This window comes from Vicia villosa, linkage group LG1, assembly GCF_029867415.1.
Source record: "Vicia villosa cultivar HV-30 ecotype Madison, WI linkage group LG1, Vvil1.0, whole genome shotgun sequence".
Classification (NCBI taxonomy): Eukaryota; Viridiplantae; Streptophyta; class Magnoliopsida; order Fabales; family Fabaceae; genus Vicia; species Vicia villosa.
In genome coordinates, this window is record NC_081180.1 from 168,338,163 (window position 1) to 168,356,625 (window position 18,463).

An 18,463-nucleotide genomic window follows, 5' to 3' on the forward strand; every position below is an offset into this window, starting at 1 on the left:
AATTCACAAGTGGAAAAACTTCAATTAGATCCACATATACACTGTTTTCCTCCTATTCACCCGCACACAAGAATATATGTTGGTATAAGTGTTAGTTTTTCTTCACATGGGTCGGTCAAGAAATTTAGAAACACATTTTTCTTCAGGAATATTCTCGCACGTTTAAATATATCAAAAAGTATGATTTTATATGTTGTGTAGGTATAACCGTGACTTGGTTTTGATGATAACAACTGATTACAATTGTCAAACAAACTTAAAAATGATAATTTCATAAGTCAAGCGAATTTTGGTGTTGATAGCTCTTTTCAAGAGCTCATTGTGACAACCGTCAAAGGAGGAGTTGATATTAACTATTCAATATTTTCTGATGATGAAATTTGATCAAGAAGAAAATATCTCAAATAAGATTAGTCAGATGATTCAAATTTAAGCTTAAGTGTTAATCAATTGTAGATTCAAGCTGAGAAATTTAAAGTATGAATGTGAGAAAGTGTAAAAACTCGTCTAACCCTACACTTAGCATTTTAAAGTGATCAGTTTAAATTATAAAACAAGAGGAGTAAGTATTGAAGTGCTAAGATAATTACACTTGATGTTTGAGAGAAATAGTTAGATATTTTTTTTAAAGAGTCCGAGTGTATTAGAGTTCTGAGTAGGTATTTTTTTTAAAGAGTCTGAGTGTATTGAAGGTCGAGTATATTTGAGAGAGGAATATTGATATTATAACAATTTTTACATGATATTATTCATTGATTGTCAATCTAGTTCAAAATTGTATACACCAAGCAACAAATAAAAGTTAAAAAAAATCATAGTCATGTCAAGTATCAAAATTGTTTTCTCTCTCTTCCCTAAATAAATTTTTCTATTTCATCATTTAACAATTGAATTAATCTAACGATTCAGAATTGCAATGAAAAGGCATGAGAGAAAAAAACATGAGATGATCCAATTTTAAAAATAACCTAAAAAAAACTCTAAATCTTAATATCTAACAATATAAATAATGTATTATAAATGATGAAGGGTAAAGTGAAAGACCCACGATATAATTTTGCCAAGAAAATGTCTCTAGATCTAACAATTTATACACCCCTGCAAATAGTATGTACTTTGTAAATACAATAACATAGTATTAGATCAGAGGGCCATCCATGCAATGCTATCTCAACATAATTTTATAGAGCTACATTTAATACACCCCATCTACCCTCTTCTGCATGCCGTTATCTTGTCTGAACTCCCCCTCCAATCTTCCTTCATTAATAAATAACAAGAAAAGAAAAAGTAGTTGCATTTTCTACTAATCACCTCCTCAATTAGTCTCATTTCCATAAATAGTATATATAATACGCAGAGAATCGTCTTAAATTTTTGGAGATGATTCGTATGTTTATCATAGTTCAACTATAATAAAATAATTAAAATTTTTAATTAGTCACGTTTTAATAATGACAAAGATTTTATAAGGCTCTTTTTAAATATGATTCAACCGTAATAAATTTGAATCTTATCTTATCTTATATGTCTTCAAAGACAGACCTACTAACACCTATGCTTTAGATTAAAAATATGTCTGATGTTTGATGTCTAACATTGTTTAACACCGATACAAAATGTTTTATATGATATTTTTAAAATTATAATTGGTGTCTACAAATCGGTATTGTGTGTGGTGTCTAAATTGACGCATATTAATCAGTATTGTGTGCGGTGTCTGCATCGATGGAGATGATTCATTTCTACAAAACAAATGGAGGGAGGGACCCATTAATTTTCTTTATTTATAGTACTATCAATATGTACTTCCATATCTTCTTCCATATGCACCTTTCACTGAGTAGTCCATCACTCTCATTCAAACCCTGCATTTATACACACATACTCTCATCATTCTGATTTCTGCTTAAAAATTTAAGTTAACTACCTTTCTTCATGGCTTTTCAACCCATACTTCTCTTTTCTATTTTACTCTTTATGGTTCCTCCAAACAATGCCTATTGGCCACCTTCACCTGGCTACTGGCCAAGTTCCAAAATCAAGTCTATGAATTTCTACAAAGGCTATAGAAATCTTTGGGGACCTCAACATCAATACATGGATCAACATGCCTTAACAATTTGGCTTGATAGAACCTCCGGCAGTGGATTCAAATCGGTTCGGCCATTTCGATCCGGATACTTTGGTTCTTCAATTAAGCTCCATCCTGGCTACACTGCTGGAGTTATAACAGCTTTTTATGTAAGATTATAAGATTAAACTTTTTTTTTTTAATTTTGAGTTTAGTGTTTAATGATTTACTAATGAATTGATTAAATGCAGCTTTCTAACAGTGAAGCACATCCAGGATTTCATGATGAAGTAGACATTGAGTTTCTAGGGACAACATTTGGAAAGCCTTATACTTTGCAGACAAATGTTTATATAAGAGGAAGTGGTGATGGCAAAATCATAGGAAGAGAAATGAAATTTCACCTATGGTTTGATCCTACCAAAAAATTTCATCACTATGCTATACTCTGGAATCCTAAAGAAATAATGTAAGTCGCGGATGTCGCAGATTCAAACCTGCACATCTAGATATTTCTGTACTATTATCAATTAAGTTGGATGTCGCAGATTCAAACCTGCACATCTCCTGTCAGATATTTCTGCATTGTTATCGATTAAGTTTTATTTTATAAATTTTTTAATTAACATTATTAATAAACAATGTGACAGATTTTTAGTGGATGATGTGCCTATAAGAAGGTACCCTAGAAAAAGTGATGCAACATTTCCACTAAGACCAATGTGGGTCTATGGTTCAATTTGGGATGCTTCATCATGGGCAACAGAAGATGGAAAATACAAAGCTGATTACAAATACCAACCTTTTGTTGCAAAATACACCAATTTCAAAGCCAATGGTTGCTCGGCTTACGCGTCACGATGGTGCCGTCCGGCCACGGCCTCGCCGTATCGGTCCGGTGGATTGACCCGACAGCAACATTGGGCTATGACTTGGGTTCAAAGACACCACATGGTTTATAACTATTGCCAAGATTCCAAAAGAGATCATAGACTAACACCTGAGTGTTGGGGTTGAAACTTCACAAAAAAAATGTGAATAAATTTGGGGATGATTATTTAGGTCCCTAAACAATTTGAAGGTGTAATTTATTGTGTTGTTATCTTAAAATTATTTTTCTAAGTGCTTATAATATTTAAGACACTTTTCACTTTATAATGTTACTATGGTCCTTTTCATGATGATCAATGATACTGTGATAATCAGAGGAAGCACATGACGGTATTCATAATAATAGAAGCAAGCACATGATGGCAAAGCTATTGGTAGTGCTAAAAAAATGACAGTAAGAGAGTACTCGAATTAATGCTACCTAAAATGAAATAGAATTATCCTTCTCAAATTTATTGTGAAGTTACATAAATTTATATGTAGTATTTTGTTGTTGCTATTGTACAAATTATATTAAAATATTTTTACCATATTTCTGTTCATTTATACATTCATCTTTATAAACTATATAAAATAATAAATAATAGTTATTTTGATTTTTTAAAAATGAGTTCACTGCCACAAAATAATTCTGGTGTGTAAAATTTCGAGAAAAAATAATGTAAATTTTTTCATTGGCCAAAATTGAAAGTCAAGATAATGAAAAAAGAAAATTCTACTAGTCGTGGTTGTGACAAAAAAGCAATATTGTATTTAGAATTGTACCAAAATAGAATTAAGATGATTTGAAAATATTATAATAATTTTAATTTGAAGTTTGGTGGATAATAGACAGTTGAAATTAAAGCTATGGCTAGTTTGTTTTAGTTTAAAATTTTCTTTTTGTAATAAAAATTAATTTTATGAATTTTTGAAAATATTAATTTATTTTAATTTATTTTTTATAAATTTAAAAGATTAATTTTGACATTCAGTAACATAAATATATACTATTAAAGACTAAAACATAATTAAAATCATATTATTTTTTAAAATGATATATTTAAAAAAATAAAAAATTCAAAATATAGTGCGTCCTAAACACTGATACAGTCATAAATAGGCCGATTAGATGCTTTTTATCATTTATGGATGTGTATTTCGACTACAATCAAATACCCTTATATGAGCCGAATATAGTGAAAACAACTTTCATGACTAAGAAAGCCAACTATATGTATAACGTATTGCCTTGGCCTAAAGAATGAAGAGCGACAAGGATGAAATAGGTGAAGGACTAGAAGTATACATGGAAGACATGATCGTTAAATTCAACAAGGAGGAATTACACGATTATCATCTCACTCGTGTATTCCGAAGAGTCTAGTAGTATAATATGAGGCTTAATTTGGATAAGTGTACCTTTGGAGTTAAAGACGAAAAGTTTTTAGGCTTTTATCTAACGGAGATGGGCATAGAAATAAACCCAAATAAATGCAAGGCAATCATCCGGAAGGCGACTCAAACGACCAAGAAGGAAGTGATGATGTTGGATAAGATGTTGACAGCTCTAAACAGGTTCATCTCAAAGTCGGCACACACGCCTTGTTCTTCAAACTTTTGAAGTAAGAAACACATTGTGAATGGACCCCAGAATGTCAGGAGTTGTTTGCGTCCTTGAAAATGGCCTTATCAATTCCAGCAGTAGCAGTAGTATCTCGCCCTTGTGCTGGGGAACTTTTTTGTCTAAAGAGTAACCCCTTGCAATGATAACTTTAAAAAAAATTGTCAAGGGGTATAACCTTTTTTACTTTTCGAGCTCTAAACACCTTTACACATAGAATCATTTTTGAGAAATGAGCAAAAGAAAGAAAAACAATTAAGAAAAAAATTTTAAGAACAAACTCTACATAAATCATAAAGAATGAAATAAAAATACAAAGCAACAAGTGATAAAAGTCTACATACTTTCTTTTGAAAGTAATAATACTTGTATTAGGTTTAACATGATTTACATTCTTTATGAGACTTTAGATTTTAATTACAAACACTTTGTCAGTTTATTCATCGTAATTTTCTCAAAGGATTAAGTTATAGCCATATTCGTTGAAAATACAAAGAGACTAAGTTGTAGTGAGATCTTTTTATTTAGAAGTTTAAGGTGTAGTCAATTAGACTAGGAGATACCTGTTGAGAAAAATAATAGAACATAGAGAAAATAGAGGAACAAAATAACAACACAAGAGAATAACGTGAAAACTCCAAACCGGAGAAAAAACCACGGTCGTTGTCAACAGACAACCAAAGAATAACACTATATAAAAATTGTTACGACACATAATATATTCTTAACTAACCCAGACCACCAGTACACCGCAGTTATTGGGATAAATAACAGAAAATAGAGGAATAAAATAACAACACAAGAGATTAACGTGGAAACTCCAAAACCGAAGAAAAAATCATGGTCGTTGTCAACAAACAACCAAAGAATAACACTATGTGAAAATTGTTACAACACATAATATACCCTTAACTAACCCAGGCCCCCAATACACTCACACCCTCCAAAACAAATATTTAACTATATCTCACAACACTCTAATACAAGAGCATAAGAGAACAAAGAAAGTCAAATACAAGCTTAAAGTGCTTTTGACTGGTGTGTCATGAAACAAATAACTTGAATCCTATATATAGCCTTGGACTTTTCTTCCTTCACAAAACTAAGCAATGTAAGACTTCTTCAACATGTATATTTTCAACCAACACTAACAATCTTCACCTTGATTGAAAATAATATATAAGCTTTCATTGTCTTCGGTGACAATCATACTCCACCATAAAGAGTATCAAAATGTATATTTTCAACCAAACTCAATAATACCTTGATGAATTTATAATCAGTTGGATTATAGTGAAAATATCTTAAGTGTGAGGGGACTAGACGTACCTCTAGTATGGGGTGAACCAAAATAAACTTTATGTGCATTCTTTTTTATCTATCTTTATATCTTTAATATTTTTTAAATACTTTTATTTTAAGCAAATCAGAAAAATAGTTTTGAAACCTCGATTCAATTCAAACCATTTTTGTTGTGTTTTTCATACATTCATCAAGTTTTTCTTAAATATATTTACTCTTCCACTGTTAAGTGTTCAACTAAGAGACGAAAGCTTTGATGGAAATTGAAGGAGATAAAACACAAGAAAAGGGGTCCAAGAAATTTATAAAAGAGATAAAAAAATAACCTTCCAAGTTCTTAATAACATTTTCTATTTTCTTCTCAAATGGTTCTCAATCTCTCTAACTCAATAGATGAATCACACAAACCACAAGGTATTTATAAGTGTTTCTCAATCCCCTTAGATACCTTTAAAGTTATTCGAATTCATAGAATAATGAACCGTAAGAATCCTTCACTTTTTCTCTCAAAGTTTCACTTTATAGAATTTAACCATTTTTTCCCATCCTTATAAAATGGTTGAAAAGTGACTTTTATAGCTGTAAGGGGAAACACAAAGTGTTACCCTAGGACATACTTTATTTATGAGAAAATGCACGAACAGATTGTGTTCCCCAAAGATGCTGAGTGTTCTTGGAACACAGTGCATTTATGCTAATCACAATTCCTTTTCGCAAATATTCCAAAGGAAGTTTTGAAGCCAACACCATAATTTTTCATCTTAACTTTAAAAACCATGATGATATCAATTTAAAGATCAATCACTTTATTGGTCTCTCAAAACATTGGATCATTATTCATCAAACTTGATCATGTCTAAACAATGCTTGAAACTTGACTTAGCCCCTTACATCCACTTTCATCTAACTACCCTTTTGTTTCTTAGGTAGTCTCAGAAGCCCATAAATATGATTATTCATCAATGAACCATTCACAATCTTCAACTATCTTTGATTCCATTTTCTTTTGAGTGCCTGTCTGAAGGTATTTGGTTACGAGTTTTGCAACTCTTCTTCCATATTAAAAGCATAACAAATAAAGTTATCACAATCGTATCCATGAGGTGGTACAATTTCCCTCCTTATTTTAACACGAATCAAATCATAATCAGGAGCTGAATTTAATTTTCCCTCTCTAGAACTAGAATTAGAAGTCTTAACTTCTTTCTCATCTCTAGTCTCCCTAGCATGAACCTTCACATCAAACTAAGTATGCTCCACCATAGTTTTTTTCACCTTCATATCTTTACTCTTCCCTTTTTTTACAGGTCTCACCAAAAGTAACATATCTAATTATGAAGAATTTTGTTCTTCCATATTCCACCTTCCACAACTTTTAATGCTTCAAACCTTCAGAGTAACTAATGAAGATATATTTCACAACCTTATCATCAAGATTGTATTGCTTGATATGGTCAACCTCCAAATCTCTCAAAATTCTAATTAGACTAGTCCATCGGGTTTCAGATTCAAATCTTCATAGGTGTCTTGCAGTTTATTCATGTTAATGTTCATTTTGTCGATCAAGTAAGCTTATTTAGCATCATTTTTATCCCCATAAAACTCTTTGACACCACAACCCTTAAAAACATGCAAACAAAAATTTTATGCCTCTTTATACATTGTTTCATGTAAAACTCATTAAACTGCTCTAAAAAACCTATAGGCTTTTGTCAGTTTTTCTTTTACTAACTTGCCATGATCTTAAATCCCATGGCTTATTTTTTTCATGCAACTTTTTCACTAGCTAATGATGCATTCCCAATAACAATGGAACTATCTAAAATATATAATCCACACATTTTATACCCTTTTGCCACGGCTCATGCACCATGCGGAATTTTCAACACTCATGTTCAACTATGGTGGAATAACATATATCGTCACATATGCTTATGGACAACGAATTTCTCATGAGCTCGGGAACATACCTCACATTATGTAGAAGGCACTCACGATTTTAGAACATTTCAAGTTTGATACTAATAATACAATAAAATTTGCTAGCCTTATTATTATATAGTCTAACACATCCACATGCTCTCAACTCTGAAGTCTCAAAGTATTCTTTCTTTGAGCACATGTGATAGGAGCATTCTGAGTCCATGACCTAACTTTTTTCAGTCAATAAATTTGACACCATCAATTCACCAATGCTCTCTTAACCATCCTCATTAGAGGCGATTACAATATGAAAAAAATGCATTTTCTCCCTTATAAAGATCCTTCATGAAGTGACTCGTTTTTTACAAATAAAGCATTTTAACCTTGACTTATCAAAACTCTTGGATCTGGGCTTCCCTTTACTCCTACTTCCTCCTATTGAGACACTCAATCCTTCATCACTATTGTTAACCTTCAAATATTTCATCATTGAAAGCTCCTTGGACCTCACAGTCGTCTGGATGTCATCCAAGATAATAATATATTCCTTACCCTAAAGAAAGGTCTCCTTAAAGTTACTAGAGTAAAAGTTTAATGAGCTTAACAAGATTAATTCCTTGTCTTTATCACAATATTCTCCAAATCATTAATGATTTTGTAAAAAAATTTCAATCGCTCTATAATGGATTTTTTCTCTATCATTTGGAATGAGTAAAGTTGTTGTTACCGACATAAACTGTGAGTCAATGACTAGGTCAAATACAATGATTTAATATTGGCCCGCATTAAAGTTGTAGTATTCTCTTGGGTGACTTTTCTTAGAACTTTATTTTCTAGATAAAATATAATGGTTTTCTCGGCCTCTTCCACCATTTCAAACTTCTTTGCTTGTGTTATGCGTGCATGCATCAATGGTTAACCCTTTATACTTTTTTTCACATTTGTTGAGTTAAAATTGGTTACATATTCACTTTTCATAACCCAATTTTTTTTCTTTTGAAACCTTGTCAATGTCCCATTTAGAATTCATCAAAATCACTTGTTAATTTAATCCTTTTCCCCATAATGGGATTCACTTATTGTGAAATACAATAATATTGGACCACACCAAAACCTTTTGATATATGGGTCAAAGAAAAATGAAAACTAAAATAAATGGTCTTGAGAAAAATTAATAAAGCTTCCAAACAACATAGCAAATCCACACAAGTAGGAATAATAAGATAAAATGACCATCACACAAATAATTTTTCTACCAAGTTCGATCACATCATTCTACTCTAGAGGAGAGAACAACTTGCCAATTTTTGTTACAATAGATTACAAAAGAGTTATAAAAAATAGTCTTCAAAATTTCCAACATTACTACAAAAAGCGCTTCTAACGTCGGACGCGAAATGCATTTTAGCTCGGCAAAAGAATAGAGGTAACGAAGGACGTCATAAAAAATAATGACTTAACACCTTGGTTTTTAAAATACCGAGGTAAAAGTTTATTATGGTATGGGTTTGAACCCCATTTTCTGCACTTTTATTATTTACAAAAACTAGCACATTTTTTTATCTCGGTTTATCATAAAAATTGAGGGGTCATTAGTTTTTTTTAATAAATCTCGTTACAGTGTTTACCATAATATTACATTTTTTAATAAAACTCGTTACAATGTTTACAAAGAATAATATATTAATTGTCCATGAAGATCAATTGTTGGATCTTCAATTCCTTGATATTCTGGGAAACTCTTTCATGTACGGATCTTGCATGTATTTGTTTCTGGTTAAATAAGGGTAAGATAATTAAAATCTATAATAAAAAATATTTTTGGTACAACTAAAAATTTAATAAAACAAACCTTGAACTCATTTGATTTTTTGTTCTTGCAATCCATCGAAGAGAATTTTTCCAAGTTTTCTTAGTTTTCATACGTTTCATTTAGATTTTCAAAATTGGAAGAGAACTTATATAATGGACGTCCCTCAGGTTTCTCGCGGATCACTAATGTTAGATTCTTGAGCGTTGATAACCTTTAAGTGGACAACAAAGATTTATTTAAGACCGTTGATTGAAAATAGTGAAAAAAACACTTAACTATCATCCCAGTTTTTAAAACAGCTGATGGGCTAGAGTATTTTTTTAATGGTTACATTGTTTACCCAGAATATCAAAAAAATATTGTATGCAACAAATCTTTGCAGAATATCAAGATTGTTTACCCAGAACATTAAAAATACATCATGTCCAGGTCCCATATAAGATGCTAGAGATCTGTACTTGAATATCAAACCTGCCTTTACCAAGATTGATTGTTGATGCTATCATTATCACTGCTTTCACTAGCGTATGCAATTTGCATGATTGGAATGCATCCAACTTCTAATTAGGTGTTTGTTCCAAAAATTTAAAAAAAAAATTCAGCACTTGCAATCCATCGGTAAAGACTTTTAGGAATAAATTATAGTTGCTCAAAACCTTCAACAACAGCAACAACAAAAACATCAGCACCATTGTTTGAGATGGATTGCAAAAGCTGGAAAAAAAATTGTTCAAGGTAGAAGAACATTTTTTCAGTTTTGCAATTCATCCTAAAAAAATGATGCATTCGACAGTGGGGCAGCTACAAATAAGATAACATTAGGGTAAAATATGTTCAACGAGTGTTTTATAGTAAAATCTGATTATTTTATCCCTCAGGTTATCAAAAAAACTAAAAGGTTAAATCATTTATTTTATAGTTGTTAACAAATAAAAACAGAAAGTGCATTAGCTGAGATTCAAAGCATGTCCTTAATGGTATATCACCTCGATTTTTATAAAAACCGAGGCAACAAGTTGTTATATATATATATATATATATATATATATATATATATATATATATATATATATATATATATATATATATATATATGGTGCGCCTTGGAATAAAACTTCGGTTTTTTTTTCTGGATGACGTGAAAGCTTCGTCATGAAAAGCGTTATTTGTTGTAGTGCAAGACCATCTCCTATTTCTACCCAAGTTTTTCTATATTTATCCAACTCTTAATATATGAATTGCACAAACCCAATGTGTTTAGAAGAATTTCTAAATCCTTTAGATAACCAAAGGTATTCTAAATCTTAGAATAAATAATCCTAAGAGTATCTCTCTTTTTCTCATTGGAATTTTACCCCTTGTTCCCTCATCATCATTAAAAAAAACACTGAAAATGTCATTTATAAGTATAGTGGAAACATAGCGCCTTCCCCAAAGACTCAATTCGTTCCTAGAATGCACTATATTTATGCCAAATGTAATAGGTTATTATGAGTCTTCCAACAAAGTTTTAAAGCCGATCACCATATATTGCATTCTCGTCTAAACTAGAAGATAATCTTTATGTTTTGCATTCTCGTATAATCTAAAAGATAGGCTTTGGTCACAAGCAAGTTGACATAGTTATTGATTGTCCTACAAAAGAATATATAATATATACATAATAAACCTCATAATATTCATAAGACTTCCTTTTATTTTCTTTCTTTTATTTTATGCTTTCACATACTTAATAAAGTTTATACATAAGTACAAGGCAAACTGGCAACAAGTTGTACCGGTACTCTTTTTTGGATGACAATATGAATCCTCTTAAATACTACATGCATTGACCTAGGAGATACAATATTGATATGCATAAACTTTTGAATTCTTTGTAAAAGATCCACTGCTTATAATGCTAGGAAACCAAAGGTGTCAAAGAGAAATGGTACGAAAGCGTGCTGATTGTCAACACGTTTTCTCATGTTTAATCACTTTACTTGAAGCATCCTTGAGGGCTTCTTGTCCCACATTAAAACCTCAAACCCTCGGTCCCACCAGTGGAAAAACTCTGACCAATTCCACACATGCATGTTTTCCTCCTATCCACCCGTACACGAGAACATTCATTGGCCTAAGTGTTGAAATCCCCTCATATGGGTCGATCAAGAAATTTACATGTGCCTTTTTTCTCACAAATACCCCCGACCATCCAGAATATATCAAATAGGACATCTCTAACAAGGTCATGTCGATATTTGAAGTTTGATAGCTCCCTATAATGAATTGGAAGTTCCTGAAATGTATCCATACACGCCTTGCAACAAATAGGAAAAACCTCATCAATAGGAAATAAGGGAATCATAAGGTGGTATCTTAGGATAGTACGGTACTCCACCATTAAAATATGTTGACCTTTCCCATCAATAGGACTAGCAAGGAGAAAGGCCTAAGCATGTACAACTTGCAAACAACCAACAACTACTTTCTGTCTTCTTGTCATGTCAAACTTTATATCTATGTTATATACACTTTTAGTAAAAAGGTTGTTAGAACATGATTTGGTTCTGCAATATGTATCTGAGTTTTGATGATAACAATGAGTATGTTTGTATGAACAATTTTGTTATACTAATGTTTGTTTTATTGAGTACTTAACAAACATATTCTGATTGTGATGGAAAGTTATGGCCAAAAAATCAGAAGCTACCAACTTATGTTTCCGCGCTACACAAGTTCTGAAGAACAATAGCAAAGCTTTAGAAGCATTTGAAGTCATTACTCTGATACAAAGTCTGAAGAAACCATTCTGAAGACCAAGTGCTGAAGACTCTGAAGAGGTGGTTCTGAAGATTCTGAAGACTTGAAGTTCTGAAGACTCAAGTTTCTGAAGAGAAATGGTTCTGAAGACCAAGTGCTGAAGACTCTGAAGACGTGGTTCTGAGGACTCTGAAGACTTGAAGCTCTGAAGATCCAAAGCTTATTTTCTTTTCTTCTAACTCATGCTGTGAGCCTCTAAAGTTCAAGAATAATATAAGATAACATTATGTAATACGAGATACAAGGTACAGACAAATTTTTCGTTCCACTACCAAGAAAGGACGGACATTGCGTACTATCTTGTCTCCCACTACGTTCAAGTCGCCAAACTTCTAGAAGTTTCAAAACTGCCCTCAAACATATATATTATTATATTGGCTATATAAAGGGCTTGAAGACTCAAGAGAAAGCTGCGAATTCACGATCATATCCATTCTGAAAAGACTGTTCATAGCTTTAAACTCTTAAGTCTAGTTTTGAAATATATCGTTTACATTCAGCTTGTGTAGAAGCACTTATATTGTAAACAAACCTTGATTCAAATGGTTGTTTGATTATGCCTCAAGAGACCTGTTGGTCTGTAGTTTTGGGAAGTTTAGGACTAGAGAGTCTTAAAGGTTGTTAGTCATAGGCGGTTGCTTGTGCAGAGTTAGTCACAGGCGGTAGCCTGTGCAGGGTTAGTAACAGGCGGTTGCTTGTGTAGGGTTAGTCATAGGGGTTGCTTGTGCAGGGTTAGTCACTTGCGGGTAGCTTGTGCAGGGTTAGTCACTTGCGGGTAGCTTGTGCATTGTAGTTAGTCACTTGCGGTTGCTTGTGCATCATTAGTAATCCGCGGTTGCCCGTGCAACTGTAATCAGTTTGGTTATAGTGGATTAAGACCTCGATTGAGAGAGACGAAATCACCTTGGCGGGTGGACTAGACTAGCTTGGGAATTTCTCAAGTGAACTAGTATAAACATACTTTGTTCTTTCCTTCTTGCACTTTATAGTTATTATAAAGAGTAAAGAGTTTGCTGTCTAAATAGGGGAGTTGTTTCTTTATTAAAGTTTTGTTTGTTAAAAACCATATTCAAGCCCCCTTGTGTAGTGTTTTTCACACTTTCAAAGGGCACTCGCCAAAATATGATATGTTTTAGGAGGGACAATGTTCTTGCTAGTAAAACTACTAAGGTCAAAATTTGGAATCGCAACACTAAGACCATCCAAAACTCTATCGAAATTAGAGTCCATATCATATACCCACTGTCTCTCAATATATGATTATGTAACATCCAAGATTGAGCTCTAGAAGCCACAATAGCGTATGAATTAGTCTCTACTACCGAGTACAAATTCAATCCCCCAACTTTAATAGGTAAATAAGTTTCCCTCCATCAATGGCCCCCAAAGAAAGGACCTCCACCATACATGATGTCTTCAACCTCCCTTCACAACTCTTTATCAAACCAAATAGTTATTTCCTCCATATGATTAGGTTGATTCGTTCTTACGCCAATTTTTTTTGGCAATACCTATAAATGATTGAAGTAAAATATGCTCACTTTGAGCATCCCTTAGTTGTGGTAGAAGATGCATTAACTCAACAATTCTTAAAGCTCTCTTCATAGACAACTCCTTAATAAAGCCTTCATTTCGATTAACAACCCTTTTAAGCAACTTCATCTTGCATTGATAATAAAATGCAATAAGTATGATCAATCATTAGTTGGTCTAATGGTGATTGACGTTGGATTTGGTAGGCAGGACCACCGTTCAATCCCCCACAATTACGATTGGATGAGGCTGAAACCACTTGATGTCAGAATTAACCCCGAACAAAACTATACAAGTATTGAAAACCAAAATAAAAATGCAATAAGTATCATTTTATTCAAAATAAAATAAATGAGTTACATCGGAGAAAACATTAGAGCATCTCCAATGGGAGAATTTATTTTGGTTACTTGTGTCATATTTTGTGGGTCCAAATTGCCACATTACATATAATCAATCTCTATGTAATTTCAACTACTTTTACTCCAATGATAATTAAATAAGCAACATATATTTGACCCCACCAATTTATATTATTTTATTTGTACTACAATTTAATGACCACTTTTCAATTGAATTGGTTCAAAAATAATAATATTTAATGTTAAGTTCTCCACTTTCAAGATTGCTTCATGAAGCTCCATCTCTTAAATGTAAGCAACTAATGTTGTCACATTAACACACTCTGATGGTTAAAAAAATAAGCAACGGAACTTAAGAATTAAAGAATCAATAAATTCTTCCCATTGAAGATGCTCTTATAAATCTAAAAACAACCATCCATGTCAAACATATCTTAACATATTAAAATTTAATTTATATAATTAAGTCTTTATGATACAATTTAAGTGTATCTTCTCTACACTATATTTTTACTAACTTATTTTTCACGAGTGTATGTCAACAAATTATCAGACAATCTGCTTCTTTTAATTACAACCCCCAATATTTTGGGTGAAGTCACAATAAAAAAAGTTTCAACGACAATTAAAATATTTATGTCACAATTGAATATATCATAGTCTAACAATATAGATAATTTTTCAATAACATTAGATCTAATCTCTTCTCAAACATAATCTAAGACAAACAATTATTAATTAATATAAAAGATTTATTATTACAAAGAACATGTTTAAGTTCACACAAATTAGAACAAATTTATCTAAAGAGGTTTAATGCTTTCTACGAATCTTCCAAAAGAGATTTTGAAAGCAATCACCACCACATTTTGCATTCTCATCTAAACTACAAGATAGTCTTTATGTTTTGCATTCTCGTCTAAACTTCAACATAGTCTTTGGTCGTAGGCAAATTAATATAGCTACTTATTGTCTTGCTATATAGCATCTATAACATACACTAATAATGGATTAATTCAAGAAAATTATATAGTTTTGAAGAGATTTGCATTCATCAACCGACCTTAGCTCAGTTGGTAGAGCGGAGGACTGTAGTTGGCTATCCATCAGATAATCCTTAGGTCACTGGTTCGAATCCGGTAGGTCGGATTTTTTCCTCTTTTTATTTTGTTACCGTCATACAAATTTACCAAATCACCCTCAGTTTCGGTCTAAAATTACAATATTCTCTCGCTCCCTCTTTCTCCTACCTCAACCTGATTCCGTCAATCGACGCTCGAAACAACCACCATCGTCGATTTTTCCGGCAACCACTAATCCCAAAATGGTAGTGTTACAGTAATAACAATTCTTTTGATCTTCGATTTGTTATTGTTCATTCTATTTACGCGATCGATTTTTCTGAAAAATGAAATTGAATTTGTTTTAGGTTTGCTTAGTTTGTTTGCTTCCCCTATTTCTCGTCCCAATCGTTAATGTTCTTCCTCTACTCTTCGATTTTCTCATGGTATTGATCTTACTCAACTTTGCTAATTATTTTGAAAATTTACATTGTTTTTTGAGCATGCATTTGTGAATTGTGATTTTTTTTTTTTTTTTTTCTGTTTTCAGGGGAAAATCTATGGGGTTTTTGGTTGGGAGTATAGGAAACCAGAGAGAGCTCCTCCAGCATGTCCAATCAAGCCTTCAAACAACACTAACAAGGTGATTGATTACTTTCAATTTCATCATTTTCTTCAAATTCAAATTAATACCGGTGTCGACGTGTCACTGTCAGTGTTGTGTCTGGTGTTCACGCTTCATAAGTTGAAATTCATTAGATGAACTAATGCCTGTGCTGTGTGAACTGAAGACTGATGTGCTTATGAATGACTAACCGTTTTGTTGTACTTCAAGGTTCTTTTAATTTGTTGAGATTTTATGTCAATAGCATAACTTAAATATTGAAAGATATGAGATCGTCTGTGTGAGAAATGTTGAACTGTTTTCGTGAGTGTAGAAGTAACGAACGTAGGTAAGTGGTGATCCTTTTAATATTTCTCTCTAGAAGTATTGACTGGAAATATGATCTTGTGGAATAGTTTTTCTGTTTAGCAAAATATTGTTTTGGGTTCTGCTACCAATTGTGAATACTTTTGCTTTTTTAATTGTGCGTATGATCTTTTTGAAACTAGTTAACTCAAGAGGGTCTTATAATTAGGGACGGAGGTAGTACTAATAGTATTAGAGAGAGTAGGGTTAGCAAATATTGTAGCAGAAATGATGGCTGGATTTCGAGTAAGGTGGGTTGGGTATGTGCAAAGGAGACCTGTAAATTTCATAGTAAAGAGAGTAGATTAGATGAAGGGTTTTTCTATCTCTAGAGACTAAGGAAGAACAACTGTCCTATAGGAATATATTCACAAGATTTAGAGCCCAATGGTTGGTTATATATATGATTTGCAATAAAACATTGTGGCACCATTTAACATTTGTAGTCAACCCTGCCTAGTAGGATAAAGCTTAGTTCTTGTTGTATTATAAGTGATAATGCTCCATAAGGTTTGTTGGGAAATGAAGTATAATTGGTGAAATGAATAAGGGAAAATTTGTATTAGAAGCGAGTACTATACCCCTGTTTTCAAATGTCTGTTTTCCATTATGATATTTTGTTTAACTGTCAAGGGTTTGTGTTAACGGTAGTCACAAACATTCCTTATTGAGAAGAAATCTTTTTGTTGTTTTTTGTATTATCTTAAAGATGTATATTGTGTATAAATGAGTGATCCTTTGGTTGTCCTTGTTGAGTTTTGTGGCTTCATCAGTGCATGGATTATGTTTTGGTTGTTTTATGCATGTGGGGAATGATATTTGTGTTAGAGAATGTGTGTGCTTGTAAACAATTGTGTTGATGATTTCATCTGTGAAGCTTCCATGAACATGAATATAAATTGAATTACAAATCTCAATGTTATATCAGGACAAGGCAGATGCTGGACCATCCCCGATAGAACCCGCTAAACCTGGAAGTGTTGATGTCAAGCAGGATTAATTAATTTTGGGCACCTCCTCTACAACAAGGTTTGATAGAAAGGAAAAAAAAGATCACTTTTAATGGTTCATATCTGTATCTTATATTATAATTATTGTTGTCGTCATCCTCATCATCATATTACTTGAGATCGTTTATAATACAAGCTGGTAGCTTGGTGTAAGATGGTAGTCATTATTATTTATCTTCCTATTTTGTAAAATAACTCATCTATATAAAGTCAATTATAATACTTTGCCCTCAATTTTTGCATGTAAAACCTATAACATTGAGCCTTGATTATTCACGGTCATCCCCAAAGAGGGAAGATCCTTTTGAATGTTGTAAGGAAAATTGTGTGAACAGCACAAGAGCATTGTTTTTTTTATTGCTCAAGAAACTCGTCTGTATTTAACTTTAAAGTGTCATTGAAAATAAAGGAAAAACAATGTCCACTAGCTTAATTTTTTTCTACTTGTCTGATATTGATCTTTTTCTAAACAAGAACACAACATAAAAAATCTAGCACAAGATTGAAACCAAAAGCTACTGATGGTGCCACAATCTTATGGGGTATTTTTTATGTGGAGGAGGTGGAAAGCTGTAGGAAAATGTGATAAAACCAGAACTAGTCAATCACTTATTTCTTGAGTGTCTATTTTACTCTATTGAGTGGAATGATTTGTTTAAACAGATTGGTGTACGCACTATGATGAGCAGCAAAGCTAAAGAACACCTTGGTTAGTTTTCAAGTTTGGTGAACAAAGGGATGATTTTGGAATAGAGGTTCATTACAATTTAATTTGTATGTGTTAGTGATTTGGAATAGAGGAATAAAAACATTTTCCAGCAGAAAGACTGTGATTAAATTGTTGATTGAGGACGCAAAAAGTTTAGCATGGAAATGGTTGAAAGTGAAAGGCTTTGATTTTGCAATATTTCCATGGTGTATGAATCTCCTTTATTGCTTTGGGGTAGGGCAATATAGAAAGTAAGAAATGTTCAATAAAAGGTTGTTGGTGAAGTTGTCAGCAACATCATGTGAACTTTTTTCTGTTGATGGCTGTTTTGTACTAAGTTTTGCAGTAATGATTTACGGAAAAGTGTTGGTCAGATTTGATGAAAGAAGAGCATGCTCAGCCAAAGTTAG

General features: G+C 32.4%; 2 protein-coding genes and 1 non-coding gene across 3 annotated transcripts; all 3 read left to right on the forward strand.

Moving 5' to 3' along the window:
* Window positions 1-1,810: 1,810 nt before the first annotated feature.
* On the forward strand, window positions 1,811-3,477 carry LOC131620128 (probable xyloglucan endotransglucosylase/hydrolase protein 32). The gene is made up of 3 exons (XM_058891147.1): window positions 1,811-2,244; window positions 2,326-2,543; window positions 2,725-3,477. Exons 1-3 carry the CDS (start codon window positions 1,939-1,941, stop codon window positions 3,089-3,091), a joined length of 891 nt encoding a protein of 296 aa, XP_058747130.1. The 5' UTR covers window positions 1,811-1,938; the 3' UTR covers window positions 3,092-3,477.
* Window positions 3,478-15,361: 11,884 nt separating this feature from the next.
* Window positions 15,362-15,452, forward strand: TRNAY-GUA (transfer RNA tyrosine (anticodon GUA)). Its single transcript is given in 2 exon segments — window positions 15,362-15,398; window positions 15,417-15,452. It is a non-coding gene; the product is annotated as a tRNA-Tyr (tRNA).
* On the forward strand, window positions 15,441-17,578 carry LOC131620135 (uncharacterized). Its single transcript, XM_058891154.1, has 4 exons — window positions 15,441-15,630; window positions 15,733-15,810; window positions 15,915-16,007; window positions 17,263-17,578. The coding sequence occupies exons 1-4, from the start codon at window positions 15,628-15,630 to the stop codon at window positions 17,332-17,334; spliced, it is 246 nt and encodes an 81-aa protein (XP_058747137.1). The 5' UTR covers window positions 15,441-15,627; the 3' UTR covers window positions 17,335-17,578.
* The last annotated feature ends 885 nt before the right edge of the window (window positions 17,579-18,463 follow it).

Bases quoted from the DNA above. Each gene is read 5' to 3' on its own strand.
- LOC131620128 (XM_058891147.1), top strand. From the start codon at position 1,939: ATGGCTTTTCAACCCATACTTCTCTTTTCTATTTTACTCTTTATGGTT. The intron at 2,245-2,325 runs GTAAGATTATAA...GATTAAATGCAG, and splicing joins GAGTTATAACAGCTTTTTAT to CTTTCTAACAGTGAAGCACA. The intron at 2,544-2,724 runs GTAAGTCGCGGA...ACAATGTGACAG, and splicing joins TGGAATCCTAAAGAAATAAT to ATTTTTAGTGGATGATGTGC.
- LOC131620135 (XM_058891154.1), top strand. The intron at 15,811-15,914 runs GTATTGATCTTA...TTCTGTTTTCAG, and splicing joins TACTCTTCGATTTTCTCATG to GGGAAAATCTATGGGGTTTT. The intron at 16,008-17,262 runs GTGATTGATTAC...ATGTTATATCAG, and splicing joins CTTCAAACAACACTAACAAG to GACAAGGCAGATGCTGGACC.